The 15,436-nt window shown below is 34.5% G+C and overlaps 2 protein-coding genes and 1 long non-coding RNA gene across 8 annotated transcripts in view; 2 read left to right on the top strand and 1 right to left on the bottom strand.

The window, feature by feature from the left end:
• The window catches only part of LOC123527549 (cilia- and flagella-associated protein 74-like), a 55,279-nt gene extending 54,147 nt beyond the window's left edge, over positions 1–1,132 (top strand). For all 6 annotated transcript variants that reach the window (XM_053523543.1, XM_053523547.1, XM_053523548.1 and 3 more), the window contains 2 exons: positions 257–322; positions 711–1,132. In XM_053523543.1, the coding sequence (XP_053379518.1) occupies positions 257–322; positions 711–809 (165 nt within the window). In that variant the 3' untranslated portion in view covers positions 810–1,132. The remainder of the gene's footprint in view (positions 1–256; positions 323–710) is intronic.
• LOC128548508 (uncharacterized) overlaps positions 1–3,956 on the top strand; it is a 64,491-nt gene extending 60,535 nt beyond the window's left edge. The window contains exon 2 of the long non-coding RNA XR_008367124.1: positions 3,773–3,956. This is a non-coding gene — a long non-coding RNA (uncharacterized LOC128548508). The remainder of the gene's footprint in view (positions 1–3,772) is intronic.
• On the bottom strand, positions 1,752–14,869 carry LOC123527548 (peptidyl-prolyl cis-trans isomerase H-like). Its single transcript, XM_045307069.2, has 6 exons — positions 14,755–14,869; positions 11,012–11,076; positions 10,377–10,488; positions 9,981–10,073; positions 6,086–6,173; positions 1,752–2,935 (listed from the first exon to the last, which is right to left on the bottom strand). The coding sequence occupies exons 1-6, from the start codon at positions 14,821–14,823 to the stop codon at positions 2,826–2,828; spliced, it is 537 nt and encodes a 178-aa protein (XP_045163004.1). The 5' UTR covers positions 14,824–14,869; the 3' UTR covers positions 1,752–2,825.
• Positions 14,870–15,436: the final 567 nt, after the last annotated feature.

The following is a 15,436-nucleotide window of genomic DNA, read 5'->3' as shown; positions in this document are numbered from 1 at the left end:
ATAAGAAAGTTGTGTTTATACTTTATATTTTTATTTTGGATGAAACAAAAATTTTGTCAGTTATCTAGTATGGTTATGATGATGTCTAAAATCCAGATATCGAAACTCCTCTTTGTAGAAAAAATAATTCCTTTAAAATATCTGTTACAAAAAATTAGATTATGTATTACAAATTTGGTTACTAATAGTTCAGTATTTTACTTTTTGTCAACATGTAAATTAATGCAAAAAATTACAACATTAATACATATTTCAGGGAATGGTAGAAGCTGGTATTCTCAAACCTGTAACAATAACATGGACACCACCTGCCGGATATGATGTAAGTAAACATGGTGAAAGAAAGTATAAAATAGACATGTATTGCCTTTGATTCACCTAAAGAAATCTTTTATCAGTGTACTCCAAAAAACATGCCATGTTAGTTCAGGTAGAGCAGTGGCAAGATTACAAATCGACAGGTTGGTGGGGCAAATATTTTCTGTGACAATTTTATATAAGACATTGTGCCTGTGAACAAGCATTTCTTCTGTCTTAATTGCAGTTCGTAATTTTTTCTTGTCTGATTAAACCAATGTTTTGCATGAAACTTCTATTGGATCTATTTGACTAATTCTGGAGTATGTCCTGATTTGCATATATATTTAGAAAGGAAAAAGGTTATAAATAGTGCAGCTATTAGATTTTAATGGAGGTTTTATTTGCTTCAGCCAAACCAGGTAATGGAGGCGAGTGTTGTGGTGACATTGAAAGGAGACGCCACGGAACAGTACAAAGTCATGCTGCATGCAATGGTTGTGTCGGAATAAATCATAATGTTATACCTCAGATATTTTAGGAAAAAAGATGGTGTTTTTTTTTTCTTTTGTGCTAACTCAGATAAATCTGTATAAAGAATGAGGTGTATAGATGTACAGGTATGTGAATAATTCTGGACAAAATCAACATGTGGAAATCAAACTGTTGGGAAGGACTCTAATCTAAATGTGCATTTTATAAGCAACTGTGATAATTTGTGAATAAAAATTTTATTTTACACTACAGAAACAATATTTATTTCAACATCTTTAAGATAAATTATCTATTACTTTATTAAATTATTATTGCATAATAAATCAAAGAGAAAATTCCATTATGCTTTGTCTTCTTTCTAACTGTCTTAACCCTTACCCTGCTAAATTTCTATAATGAACTTCAACTTCCAGTTTGGACAGTACCATTAACTGTTAAAGGATTGCTTACCAAATTGATACTGACTGAATGGGGAACAGTGCATATCTTGATCAGACTGCAAGGATGTGCAGGCTGATCATGATCTACACTGGTCGCAAAGGCATAATCAATCCTGTCCAGCATGACAAGGGTTAATGTGTTATTGCTTTGTAAAACAACAGAGACCTTCCTCATTCTCAGCAGAACTAATTTTCATGCTCATTTGAAATTTGTATGTAACAGTTTAAAAAGGAAAGAACTGCATGTACCAGAAGCTGTTCAAAGATGATATAAATTTTATTACAGAAATGCTGTAGTATTTACACTGGAGTTGTTTTGAGAATCGCCAAAAACGTATCCTATCATGAAGTCCCAGAACATGTAGAACCATGTACCACAAAGATTTATTACTAAGTATTATCATGATTATGTCACCAAAAAAAAACATTTAGTATTTCTGTTACCAAAAAAACATCTACTTTTGTGTCAACTCAAAACATTTAGTATTCTGTCACCCAAAAAAAACAATAAGTACTGTGTGTGTCACCAAAAGATAATTAGTATCATTTCATCATCTGAATACCCCTTTCATAAAAAAATCGATCCAAACAACCGTAGGATTTAAAACTAAGGAAAATATAAGAATAAAAGGAACATCATAATTCAAATTAATTAATTTAATTCAACTGTAAAGAGAAGTAATTCTTAAACTGTTTTCAAAAGTATTCTAAGACTTTTAATAGTTTCTAATAGCATAAAAAGTCAACATATTACATACTTGCTCTTTTAATAAAATGCTAATAAAAAAATAAAACCGTTAGAGCCATGGATGTAAGACCTAAAATCTTTGACCTCTAAATATGACCTAGACCTTTGAGCCAGGTGTCTTGGTCTTGCACATAGAAGATCCTCTTGTTAAGGTTAATGCCTTTTGGCTATTGGTTATTTGACTATTGATTCATATGTGGCAAAAGTTATACAAGTCCCTCCTGAACCCGTGACTGTCAATTAATACTCTGATCATGTCAATTATTTCTCCAGACAGTTTCCATTAAAATATCCAGAACAAAAAAAAATGCAACTGAAAAAAAGAATATTTTCAGCTGTAGAAAATATCCTGTAGAATACTACAAGGTTTTCTTGTGTTTTATTTTCTGCACATACAATGAGAAAATCATTTAATTTCTAAGGTATCAAATTTTGATGTACTGCCTAAAATGGTTGAATTGTTCTTATATGAATTCATGGATTTCGACATACCATGATGCTAGTTCATTTTGGATTTTAATCTTGGAACTGACACATCCACAGAATCTGTGCAAACTGGTTTCCCATGTATAATAAAAATTTTCACAGTAGTCGAGATAAAAAGAAAGCAATAGACCTTCCAAGAGAAATGTAACCATCCTCTCACACCTAGGTGTTCATTCACATAGAAAAATAGAGAGGCGTTTATCCAACAATCGCTTCCTCTGACACAATGCTTCTACACACTGAGAAGTGTCACATCTTTAATAAATTTATTACTATTCACAGATGGTCATTCCCAGATTGATGCAAACAAGCCTCCAAGCTCATTATATGGTCATCACATTTTATTTTCTCTATGTTGGTCACATTTCTCCACACTGACTTATCATGACAGGAAGCTTAGGTTTGTTGTTTGGGCCAGTTGGAACATTTTCTATCTTTCTTAAAACTAGTAGTCCATCTATCACTTTACCTGCAATACAAACAACAATACAATAAAACCTGCATTAAGCAACAAGTTAATGGGAACTACACAATGTGGCAGCTTAAAATTGGTGGCTGCTTAAGACAAGTTGAAATCAGAACAAACAAGAGCACTGCCATGCGAGTGCTGATGCTCATCTGATTTTTTGTCTCTGTATCGCGAGTCCAAAAGGGGCCATAATTCTTGCAAAAAGCAATGTAGCATTATGGTACTTACTGTGCACAGTCAGCTTTTAATGGAAAATGGGCAACGCTAACACCTACCAAGTGATGATAATAACACATCATTTTTTTTCTCCAAAAAATCAGATGAGCTTAAAATCAAATTTGAAAGCTAGCTGACTACCTGCTTAAGGAGAGGGCTTGCCTAATACAGGTGGCTGCTAAAGCTGGTTCAACTGCATATGATGTGTAAAGCCACTAAATCTCAATAACTTATCAATTCACTTTAAATGTAGTTATATCAAACAGTTACGAGTAAGTTATTTTATTGCTTCACAGTGATTCCTTATATCTCTTCAGACTAATGAATTCAATGGAGTTTTGCTTTTCATAAAACTGCCATATGGTTGCTATACCTTAATTATGTTCGAATGGCCTATATATATCGAAGTTTTTTACTGATATTAATTGCTGGACATACATGAAAAAACATTTTTAATACAAGTGTTGGACAGCAGGGAAGTTGAGAATTCAATTTATCATATATTTATGTCGTTTTATTGTAGCGTATTGACTTCTACATTTTAACAAGAGCTGTCGGAGGACAGCAACGCTTGACTATTCAACAGCCTTGTCAACTGAATGAATACAGAAGTTGAAAAAGGGGCATAATTTTGTAAAATGAAAAATACAGGTATTGAACCTCTGTACTGCATGTCATATCATGACAGTGGACAAGTGTGTGAAGTTTCAATCCTTTCCACTTTGTGGATACTGAGATACCAGCTTACACACAAAAACTTAACCAAAAACTGCTAAGTCGAAAAAGGGGCATAATTTTGTAAAAATGCAAAGTAGAGTTATGGGACCTTCACAGTGCATGTTAGATCATGACAGTGAACAAGTGTGTGAAGTTTCAATCCATTCCAATTAGTGGATACTGAGATATCAGATTACATACAAAAATTTAACCAAAAACTGCTAAGTCAAAAAAGGGGCATAATTTTGAAAAAAGGAGTAGAGTTATGGGACTTGCTTAGTGCATGTCAGATCATGACAGTGAACAAGTATGTGAAGTTTCAATCCATTCCCATTAGTAAGTACTGAGATACCAGCTTACATACAAAACCTTAACCAAGAATTTCTAAGTCGAAAAAGGGGCATAATTTTGTAAAAAAGCAAAATAGAGTTATGGAACCTGTGCAATGCAATTCAGTTTATCACTGTGAATAAGTGTGTGAAGTTTCAATCCATTCCCACAAGTGGTTACTGAGATACCAGCTTACATACAAAACCTTAACCAAAAATTTCTAAGTCGAAAAAGGGGCATAATTTTGTAAAAAAGCAAAATAGAGTTATGGAACCTGTGCAATGCAAGTCAGTTTATCACTGTGAATAAGTGTGTGAAGTTTCAATCCATTCCCACAAGTGGTTACTGAGATACCAGCTTACATACAAAACCTTAACCAAAAATTTCTAAGTCGAAAAAGGGGCATAATTTTGTAAAAAAGCAAAATAGAGTTATGGAACCTGTGCAATGCAAGTCAGTTTATCACTGTGAATAAATGTGTGAAGTTTCAATCCATTCCCACAAGCGGTTAATGAGATACCAGCTTACATACAAAACCTTAACCAAATCGGGACGCGGACGCGGACGCCGACGCATGGGCGAATCCAATAGCTCTACTATTCTATGAATAGTCCAGCTTAAAATGCATTTTTATTTTCAGCACAGTTACTTAAATTAAGTACATGCTTCGATTGCAGAAATGTCTCTTTCCCTGCACGACAATTAAGTCAAACCAAGGTGACTTCTTTTTTACATTCAGTTTGTTAGAAAATCGTCTACCAAAACTTTGATAGGAAATATCTTGCATCTCACTGGAAAGAGTATTTATACAGCTATCAATATCAATTTCACCTAAATCCAACCTGTTTGAGAAATCAGTAAACAAATGAGTTTTGCTTTGAAGATTATTTAAAAAAATATTCTTCTCAGATGTGTTCCATATCATTTTTTCGTGATATTCAAAATTATTGATATTTCTCAATGAAATATTGTAATTTAGAGAAAATGGTATAGGACAATGATCCGAAAATTCCAATATTTCCATTACGCACATATTAAAGACATAGTTAAAATTTTCACAATTCGTAATTAAATAATCAACTGTACTAGACACAGGTTTATTCGTCAATACTGAATGAAAAGTGCAATAACCGGGTTCACACCGCCCATTCAATATTGATAAATTATTCTCTTTACAAAGGGTTAATAGTTTTAATCCAAAAGGATTTATCTGTTTGTCACGATTGACCCTAACGGGTAAATGAATAGATTGACCCATATTGTCCGGTATATTGACATAGTGATCTATAATAAAAGGGTCATTATAACAGTAGCTACATCTGGGATTTTGTAATTGTATTTGGCTCTCGTGGATTTTGCAAGGCCAGATCACACTCGACACTAACGCGCCTCGTGAGATCCGATTTGGCAAAACTCCACTCAAGTCAAATACAGCATCCCAGATCATGCTACTATTATAATAACCCTATTACATGCACATTTACAAGCATGTGCAACAAATAAGTATCTGTTATGTTAAAGTGTTCCAGCAATCAATTATGAATTCACACCTAAATCTACATTTTTGAGCAGCAAAATATAGCTTTAATCAACACTATTACAAAGTCTGATCTCAGTGACCCTTGTCTGCTCCTTACCAAGGTCAACACCCATGTAAAGTTTGATAATTATTTTCATTCTTCTATTTTACATTCTTGCTAAGACATTTTATACCGGTAGTTACTTATAATCTTCACCATGTTAACAATATCCATCATTACGATTTGCTCATGTATGGAATTCAGTTGCCCTGTATTCAAATCCAAGTACATGTCTTGACATGTACATGTATGAATGGCATTTATACCATGAGCATAATTACTGCCAATGAAAACACCAACATCTTACCAAATACTACGTGTTTCCCATCCAAGAAGTCACACTTAGCACAAGTTATAAAGAACTGGCAACCATTTGTATCTTTTCCACTGTTGGCCTGAAATAATATACTTCTAGAATGTGTGTTTGTTTTAATATGTTCTTAAAATAATATTAGTTTTAAAGTAAAATAGTTTTAAAGTACCGTATATTTTCGCTTATAAGACACAATCGCTTATAAGATGCACCCCAACATTCAACATGCAATCTGGGATTTTTTGTACTGACCCTCTTATAAGTTGCGGTCATTTTTTTTAAAATATCAATTTATCATTTTCTCAAACATTCAGTGTTTTGTGAAAATAAAATGGTAGGCATTGCTGTTTTTTTTTTTGTAAAAGAAAATGCAGACTTCATTTATTAAATGTTAAAATATATAATCAGCTTATATTTCAAGTATAATTTTCTGTAATAAATGAATTAGAAATGGGGAATTTACGTCTACTGGTCCGTCATTTGGCAAGAAGACAAACCCAAAATAATTGCTGTTGGCCATTCTTTGAAGTCGCCAAAGTTTGATATCAATCAGTGTCTATCATAAATTCATTTCTATGCCATTTGAAGCATTAAACAATTCATAACAAATGCGTTTTAACAATTAACACCCTGAAACAGTTACCTGCAATTGGCACTGATTAACTGTTAATTATTTTCGGTTTGCAAACTGTGAATTTTTTTTTATGCTCAGTTAATGTCCATAATTTACAAAATAATCTAAAGCCAATATATCCTGCTGTTTTAAAAGGAACTAGAAATGTGTCCATGGGACACAGATGCCCCCACTACATGACAAAGGACACAGATTAACTTTGGGAAAACAACATGTTGCTACGACAATTTTTTCCTAGGTCAGGAGCCATAACTCCTACAATACTGAATGAATCCAGAAGTGAATCTCCAGGTGCACAACTGCACATGCTGACTAACATTCCTGTAAACTTTGGTGACTCTAGGTCAAATACTTTTGCAGCTACGTGCGATACAACATTAAAATGACCAATTTTTAACTAAGTCAGGGGCCATAACTCCTACATGACTGTATGAATCTGGACGCAAAACCCCAGGTGCACAACTGCACATGCTGACCAACATTCCTGTAAACTTTGGTGACTCTAGGTCAAATATTTTTGTAGCTACGCGCAACACAATATTAAAATGACCAATTTTTTACTAAGGCAGGGGCCATAACTCCTACATGACTGAATGAATCCAGACGCGAAATCCCACGCGCACAACTACACATGCTGACCAACATTCCTGTAAAGTTTTGTGACTCTACGTCAAATACTTTTGGAGCTAGGCGTAACAACACATTCTCGGAAGAACGGAGGGACAGAAGGATGGATGGACAAGGGCAAATCTATATGCCCCCCAAAGTGGGGGCATAAAAATACACTTCATAAAAGAAATATACTTTTGATTCATAAAATCAATTTAAATTGATCTTTACAGAGGACCAAAACATGGGACTTGCCTGTGCATATTTTTTCACCCCTATGTAAATGGCTGCCTAAAAAAGGTTAGTAACACTTTGCAATGACAGAATTAGATTACTCAGCTGTAAATTCGAGATTTTTGTCGAGCCCGTATGGGAACGAAGACATATGTCCAAAATTAATGGCTGTTCGATGTATGTGTGTGCGTCCATGAGTCAGTGCGTCCGTCCGGATTTCTCTGTCCGGACCATAAGTTTGTCATTGATTGTGGGATTTTAAAATTACTTGGCACAATTGTTCACCACCATGAGGCAGTGTGTCGCGGGTAATACCCGTGTCAATATCTTAAAGGTCAAGGTTACACTTGGAGTTTAAAAGTCAAATATGGCTATAACTGACCTTGTCCGGACAATAACTTTGTCATTGATTGTGGGATTTTAAAATAACTTGGCAAAATTGTTCACCACCATGAGACGGCGTGTCGCACGCAATACCCGTGTCAATACCTTAAAGGTTAAGGTCACAATTGGAGTTTAAAGGTCATAATATAAGTATTAAAAGTAGTCAAAACTACAAAAACTTTTTAAAAACAAGTCACTTTATTTTTAACCAACGTTTCGGCTACATCAGCCTTCTTCAGGGTTCAAAATAAACATAACAAAGGAAGTGACGTTAACGTCAAACAACGTCGATGACGACAACGTCAAAATTAAACAAAGAGTTTGGCGTAAAAATCATAAACAGGATCATAGTATGATACATAAAAACTGGTGAAAAAATGCAGTATAAGTGCAATGATTAAGGAATGGCACCAGCAAAAACTGATTATGGAATACATACAAGTAATAAAATATACATATATAACAAGTATTTCAGAAAGGCATTAATACAGAATTTTTGAATTCATTCCTTGTGGAGACACAGTGCCCAAATGGAACATCCAGGAAGTCTCTTTTAAAAGCCTTTTCCAAGGATTAGTTACTTTATCAATGGGCATAAAAGAGAAATCCTGGATAGTATGTCCTTGAGAATTAAAATGTTCAGAAACATTAGTAGTAGTTTCTGGATAATGATTGATATCAAATCTATGACTATTCATATTTGTGAACATTGCTGGTGCGTTTGTCCAACATACTGTTTCAAACATTTATTACATGTTATAAAGTAAATAACATCAGTTGAATTGCATGACAGATCATGTCTAACATTATAACAAGATGAATTGGTGGAACTAGAAAATGAATTATCTTCATTAATATTTAAACAGTGTGTACAGCGACGTCTATAACATTTACTTACACTACAATTTTTGTCTTTCTTACTCAGCCTAGAATGAACTAAAACATCTTGAATATTCTTGGGTCTTTTGTAAGCAACAATAGGTTTATAGTCATATAATTGTCTAAACACTCTCTTGTTGAGAATACTTTAAAAGATTCCAATATTGGTTTATTATTTTACCAATATTGGGCAAAGATGGATTATAGGTACATACAAAAGGAATGACTTTATCCGTATTTTTGCTACTGCACGAATTAAGAGCATCTTGCATTGATAGAGAAGAGGCCTTCTTTAATGCCTCATTTATAACACATTCAGGGTAGTTACGTGCTTGAAAGTATTCTCTGAGCTTGTCCATTTCCTTGTCAAAAATGGTATTATCCGAAGTAATACGCCTAAAGCGCTTAGCCTGGCTAAAGGGAATACCCTTTTTACATGAAACTGGGTGACATGATGAAAATTCTATATACTGATGACTGTTAGTGCCTTTTTCATGAACACTAGTGTGCAGGATACCATTTTCATCTTTTTCTATGTTAACATCTAAAAAAGTCAAAAATGGCTATAATTGACCTTGTCTGGACAATAACTTTGTCATTGAATGTGGAATTATAAAGTAACCTGGCATAATTGTTTTATCTGGCACAAATGTTTGTCTCAGTGAGACAGAGTTTCGTGTGCAACTCCCAGTCCTTTTGACAGCTGGTGGGCTCAAAATGTTGCCATTGGGCATCTAGTTTAAAATTTTCTTTTAATATCCATGTAGTACTTGCTTATAATACACTCCCCTTCTTCGAACTGGAAATATGACTCCTACAAATGTATCTTAAAGGCGAAAATATATGGTAACAGCTATGTATCAAAATATCTGAATATATCCATTCATGTTCCGACAAGGAAAACTTCATGCTAATACAGTAAAAAAATTCTAAAGTGTTATACTAATCTTTTCCTATAATTTGATTTTGTGCCCTGTTTTAATACCCATAAGAACCAGATTTCAAAGTGCAATAGGCAAACTAGAAAAAAACACAAACAAAATTTGCTGATAAAAAGGTATAGAAAATTAAGGCAAAAATTCTGAAATTGCACATACTCTTTAGTGTAGCCAGATGACTTTAATAAATGCCAAATAGTTAATTCCATACCATAGAAAGTATGCCAGGTCCTGTGTGTTTTGTCTTGAAGTTTTCATCTGCATATGATCCTCCATAGATACTGGTCAGTCCTGTGCCATCCCCCTGAAATTTCAAGATTTGACAGAAATCAGACAGTCATTTTGTTAAGTATTCATTCTTCGTAGTTTGATATACTTCTGAAGATAATTTCCTTAACCTTTAGCCTGCTGGTGGCAAGTGATTCTGCCTTTGTGACCAGTGCAAACCAAGATCATCCTGCACGAATTATGGTCTGCACTCTTCGCTATTCTGTCAGTAAATTTTCAGTGAACACCTTTAGAAATTTAGCAGGCTAAAGGTTAATATTCATGAGAATTTTTGTCAGTTATAAAGTTTCAAATAAATAACTTGTAGTCATATACTTACATTGACAAAGTCCCCTCCTTGGACCATAAAATCTTTAATCACTCTATGAAATATGCAGTTTTTATAGCCAATAGGTACTCCATCTTTTCTATATTCACCTGTGCAAAACTGCCTAAAAAAGAAACAAAACTTTCATGACTGAGACTGGGAAGATCAATATGGTACAGTAATATTACGTCATTTAACATTGTTTTGAACAATGCAGCAATATATTTGGAAGATTAACAACATACTGTTTGCAATATCATTTACATCATATTGTGAATGACTGACTGGAAAAGAAAAATAGGTATAGAAAAATTTGTGTGAGCTTAATACACAAGCTTTTACCTTTAGCCTGCTGGCGGCGACTGATCTTGCCTTTGCAACCAGTGCAGACCAAGATCAGCCTGCACATCCGTACTACCAAACTTTGTTCACTGTACTTGGATCATTCGAATGCCACCCTTCTGCTTGAACTCATTCTCATGTATAATTTTCAATGGCTCAAACAAGCGATAACTCACACAAATTTTGACCATTCCATTGAGATCGAGCAAACAAAGTTTGACAGTATTTTAATAGCATGTTGTTTTTAAATACTTGTTGCCTTGATAACACTCAAAATGGTTGATACTTCCAGGTTACATAATTACCTGAAGTTCTCTGCAGTTCTTGGGACACTGTCTGCAAACAGCTCAAACTTTATCCTACCAATGTCCTGAAAATTAAGGCATTGTACTGAATATAATAGATTTTTTCTGCATTGTTGTGCCTGACATGTACCAGGTCTTATAAATACTTTAGGGTCATATTTAAGAAGTCAAGCTCTTCTTGTACTAAAATGTCTTTTGACTATTTACAAATTTACATATTTTTGTACCAGAACAGCTTAATTGGTTTTCGTGACCCTTTCAATTGGGGTGACACTGACAGATTGGTGTGTGGAGCTTCTGAATTGGACAGGACTGACAATGCCTAAAGATGTGGTCAGACCTGTGTTTGCAATTTAGTGTCATCAACAGTTTGCTGTGTATTGAAACTGGTGTCGAGGTAGATATCCCCTCACACCTGTTCACAGATTTATAGTCTTTTATTTAAATTTTAAAATTAAATCTATAACTATTCAACTCATTTGAAGTTTCTACATGTGCTTAAGGTAGTTCTGCACATTTGAATCGAAAAATTTTCTACAATGTAGAATTTGATCAAACTCACAGCTTCGGAATATACTTAGGAAATTCAGCAAATAAAAAAGATAGGGTCATGTGCTTGATTTTTTGCTAGACCGACTTGAAACAAGATGGCCATGAAGGCCCTGTATCACTCACCTGACCTATTGACCTAAAGATCATTAATTTAAGATAGTTTCATTAAGATATGGTCATAAATGTGGCCTCTAAAGTGTTAACTAACTTTTCCTTTGATTTGACCTGGTGACCTAGTTTTTGATCCCATATGACTCAGATTCGAACTTGAACTAAAGATCATCAAGATTAACATTCTGACTAAGTTTCATGAAGATACAGTCATAAATGTGGCCTCTAGAGTGTTAACAAGCTTTTCCTTTGATTTGACCCGGTGACCTAGTTTTTGACCCCACATGACCCAGATTCGAACTTAACCTAAAGATCATCAAGATTAACATTCTGACTAAGTTTCATGAAGATACAGTCATAAATGTGGCCTCTAGAGTGTTAACTAGCTTTTCCTTTGATTTGACCCAGTGCCCTAGTTTTTGACCCAACCTGACCCAGATTTGAACATGACCTATAGATCATCAAGATTAACATTCTGACCAAGTTTCATTAAGATATGGTCATAAATGTGGCCTCTAGATTGTTAACTAGCTTTTCCTTTGATTTGACCTAGTGACCTAGTTTTTGACCCTACATGACCCAGATTCTAACTGGACTTTGAGATCATCATGAGTAACATTCTGACCAAGATTCAAGAAAAAACAGTCATAAATGTGGCCTCTACAGTGTTAAAAAGCTTTTCCTTTGATTTGACCTGGTGACCTAGTTTTTGACCCCAGATGACCCAATATCAAACTCATTCAAGATTTTATTGAGGGTAACATTCTGACCAAGTTTCATTAAGATTGGGCCAAAATTGTGACCTCTGGAGTGTTAACAAGCTTTTCCTTTGATTTGACCTGGTGACCTAGTTTTTAAGCCCAGACAACCCACTATCGAACTCGTCAAAGATTTTATTAAAGGTAACATTCTGACCAAGTTTCATTAAGATTGGGTCAAAATTGTGACCTCTAGAGTGTTAACAAGCTTTTCCTTTGATTTGACCCGGTGACCTAGTTTTTGACCCCAGATGACCCAATATTAAAATCATCCAAGATTTTATTGAAGGTAACATTCTGACCAAGATTGGGCCAAAATTGTGACCTCTAGTGTTAACAAGCTTTACCTCTGATTTGACCTGGTGACCTAGTTTTTGACCCCAGATGACCCAATAGCAAACTCGTCCAAGATTTTTATGAGAGTAACATTCTGACCAAGTTTCATTAAGATTAGGCCAAAATTGTGACCTCTAGAGTGTTAACAGTCAAATTGTTGACAACAGACGGACAGACGACGACGGACACAGGGCGATCACAAAAGCTCACCTTGAGCACTTCGTGCTCAGGTGAGCTAAAAATTGGATCTTACGCAATTTTTCATAATGGGAGGCTATGGGAAAATGAAACTTTCATAAATTTTCACAAACAGAAATTTTTCTACAATGTAGATTTTAATGAAAATGCTCAGTCATAAATAAACATAATTATGGTGAAATAATATGTATAGGTCTGTGTGCTTATTTTTGAGGTATTTGACCATGATTAAAGTGACCCGCCCATTTAAACTTATTTTCAGACACTGTTTGGGATTATCTAACGTGTCAGCTGTTTTAATATCATAGTTTAATTTTAAATATAAAGATAGTAACAGTTTCATTGCAATAAATGTACTCATAGGTTGCCACTAATTCATAAACTGATTTTAATATCCGTACGCCAAATCCAGACTTTATTCTATTTCCGGATAAATGATGTTACGCCATCAGTTCTGGTTTATCAAACGTGCAGAACTACCTTAATTTATTGGAGCAAGTAAGTCTGACCAGAATTTTATGACTTTTATTACTTTTGAATGTAATTTTCTAATTGTAAAATGCAGACACCGGTAAGGCTTAGAGGGATGGCATAATATAAAATAACCCATCAAAAAATAATGAAATAAAATCTGTAAAAAGATCCCTTGGAAGTATAGAATGCAACCAAGAGGAATAATACGTAACTATTATTAATAGCAGACTCGGTTTGATTGAGTCTGTTCATGACAGGTATAAATGAAATGTGCAACACCACTAATGCCCCCTAGCTCCGGCTTAAGCGGAACTCTATCATACATCCATTAACATAAATGGACTCCATGAACCAGAAAATACAAACGTAGTGGCTATTCCTACGGTCCCGTAAGAATAGCCTCACTGGCTATTCCTACGGCTCTCCGGTAAGAATAGTGAAATAGCCCGCAGATGGCTATTCCTACGGCTCTAAAGACAGTTTTTTATGTCCATCTTGAATTGCATTGTATTGAATTAATTGAAATGGTATAATTTCGAACAAACTGTTTACTTTTCAGTATCACATCGAGAGAACAGGAAGTGATTTCGAATAATGGAAAAGGCTAAATTATGTCTATGTGTAATATTGTTGTCATCGAAATGATATACATGTATAGATATAATTATATGCAACAAATCAATGAATTCAATGAATGTAATGATAATAGTGTGAGTAATAAATATGTCATTATTTAAGGTTACATCATGTTTTGAAAACTGATATTCAACTATAACAAAACGCTTTCTGTAACTAATACACAAAATTGCCCATTAGACATAAATTAGCCTTTTCCTATATTCGAACTCCGGATGTGATACTGAAAAGTAAACAATTTGTTCGAAAATATACCAGTTGAATTAATTCAGTACAATGCAATACAAGATGGACTTACAAAACTGTCTTTAGAGCCGTATTTCACTATTCTTACAGGACAGCTGTAGGAATAGCCTGTGAGGCTATTCTTACAGGACCGTAGGAATAGCCACTTCCAAATACAAAAACAGTGAATCCATCCCACTGACTCAAATTGAGCCAAATGAGTTACTTTCATCAGCATGTTGTTGGAAAGTAACTGTATTTAGCTAATTTCATTTGCTAAAATCCACTTACTTTAATCTTCTACAAAATTCACATGCTATTGCCTGAAACAGAGAAGGCATGATGAATACTTATCCAAAATTTTACAGTCCGAAATTGAGTTAACGTCATGTAGAAAAATACTTCCTATGAACATGATTAAAATCTACAATGAGTAGTACTTAGAAGACTTACCACATTACCAATAGATATATCAAAGAATACAATGGGATTATCAGCGTTAGATGGCTTTACACCTGTCATTTTCTAGTCAAATTCAAACCGGTGCGTGAATGGAGCAATTCTCACAATATTTACTTAAAACAAGACACCGACAAATCAGGAAAAAAGAAAACAGAGCTGTCAAAAAATTAATTTTACTGAAACAGCATGGCATTTATACATAAAGTGACGTTTTGCTGGTTTATGGTTCTTGTGTTTATCATTCTTCTTACCCTGAAGTTGGATGGTCGTATAAACGATTGGAACTGGTTCATTATCTTTATCCCAATGTGGATCCTGGACTCTGTGCTAACAGTGTACACCCTTATCAATATGGTTATGCACTGTAAAAATAAATGGTGGCACAATGTTCATGAAACTTCCTTGAAAAGAAAGACTTGGTGCCTCTTCGGTGTATCGTTGAAAATTCTGTTTCAAGTTCTTCTATGTCTTCGCCTGCAGTATGTGCGACTTCTAAGCATGTTTTATATAATGATTCCATTTTGGATATTCAACATGGGCTGTATTGGAGAAGTCTTCATGAGTTTGATGAAGTTAGCCCGACGGTCAGTTTGAAAATTAAAAGTGGGAAACCTTAGGACATTGAAAAAGTCAGAATGCGGTTGCAGTGGAAAAGATGTTGAACAGCAGTGCA

The sequence above is a fragment of the Mercenaria mercenaria genome, chromosome 14 (assembly GCF_021730395.1).
Source record: "Mercenaria mercenaria strain notata chromosome 14, MADL_Memer_1, whole genome shotgun sequence".
Classification (NCBI taxonomy): Eukaryota; Metazoa; Mollusca; class Bivalvia; order Venerida; family Veneridae; genus Mercenaria; species Mercenaria mercenaria.
The sequence above is the reverse complement of the archived record's forward strand: the minus strand, read 5'-3'. Positions and strand labels throughout refer to the sequence as shown.

What these genes read in the sequence shown, in the direction of transcription:
- LOC123527548 (XM_045307069.2), bottom strand. Translation starts at nt 14,823, where the DNA reads ATGACAGGTGTAAAGCCATCTAACGCTGATAATCCCATTGTATTCTTT. An exon ending in ATATATCTATTGGTAATGTG is followed by an intron (nt 11,077 to 14,754) that starts GTAAGTCTTCTA and finishes CTTAATTTTCAG; the next exon opens with GACATTGGTAGGATAAAGTT. An exon ending in AAGGAGGGGACTTTGTCAAT is followed by an intron (nt 10,074 to 10,376) that starts GTAAGTATATGA and finishes TTGAAATTTCAG; the next exon opens with GGGGATGGCACAGGACTGAC.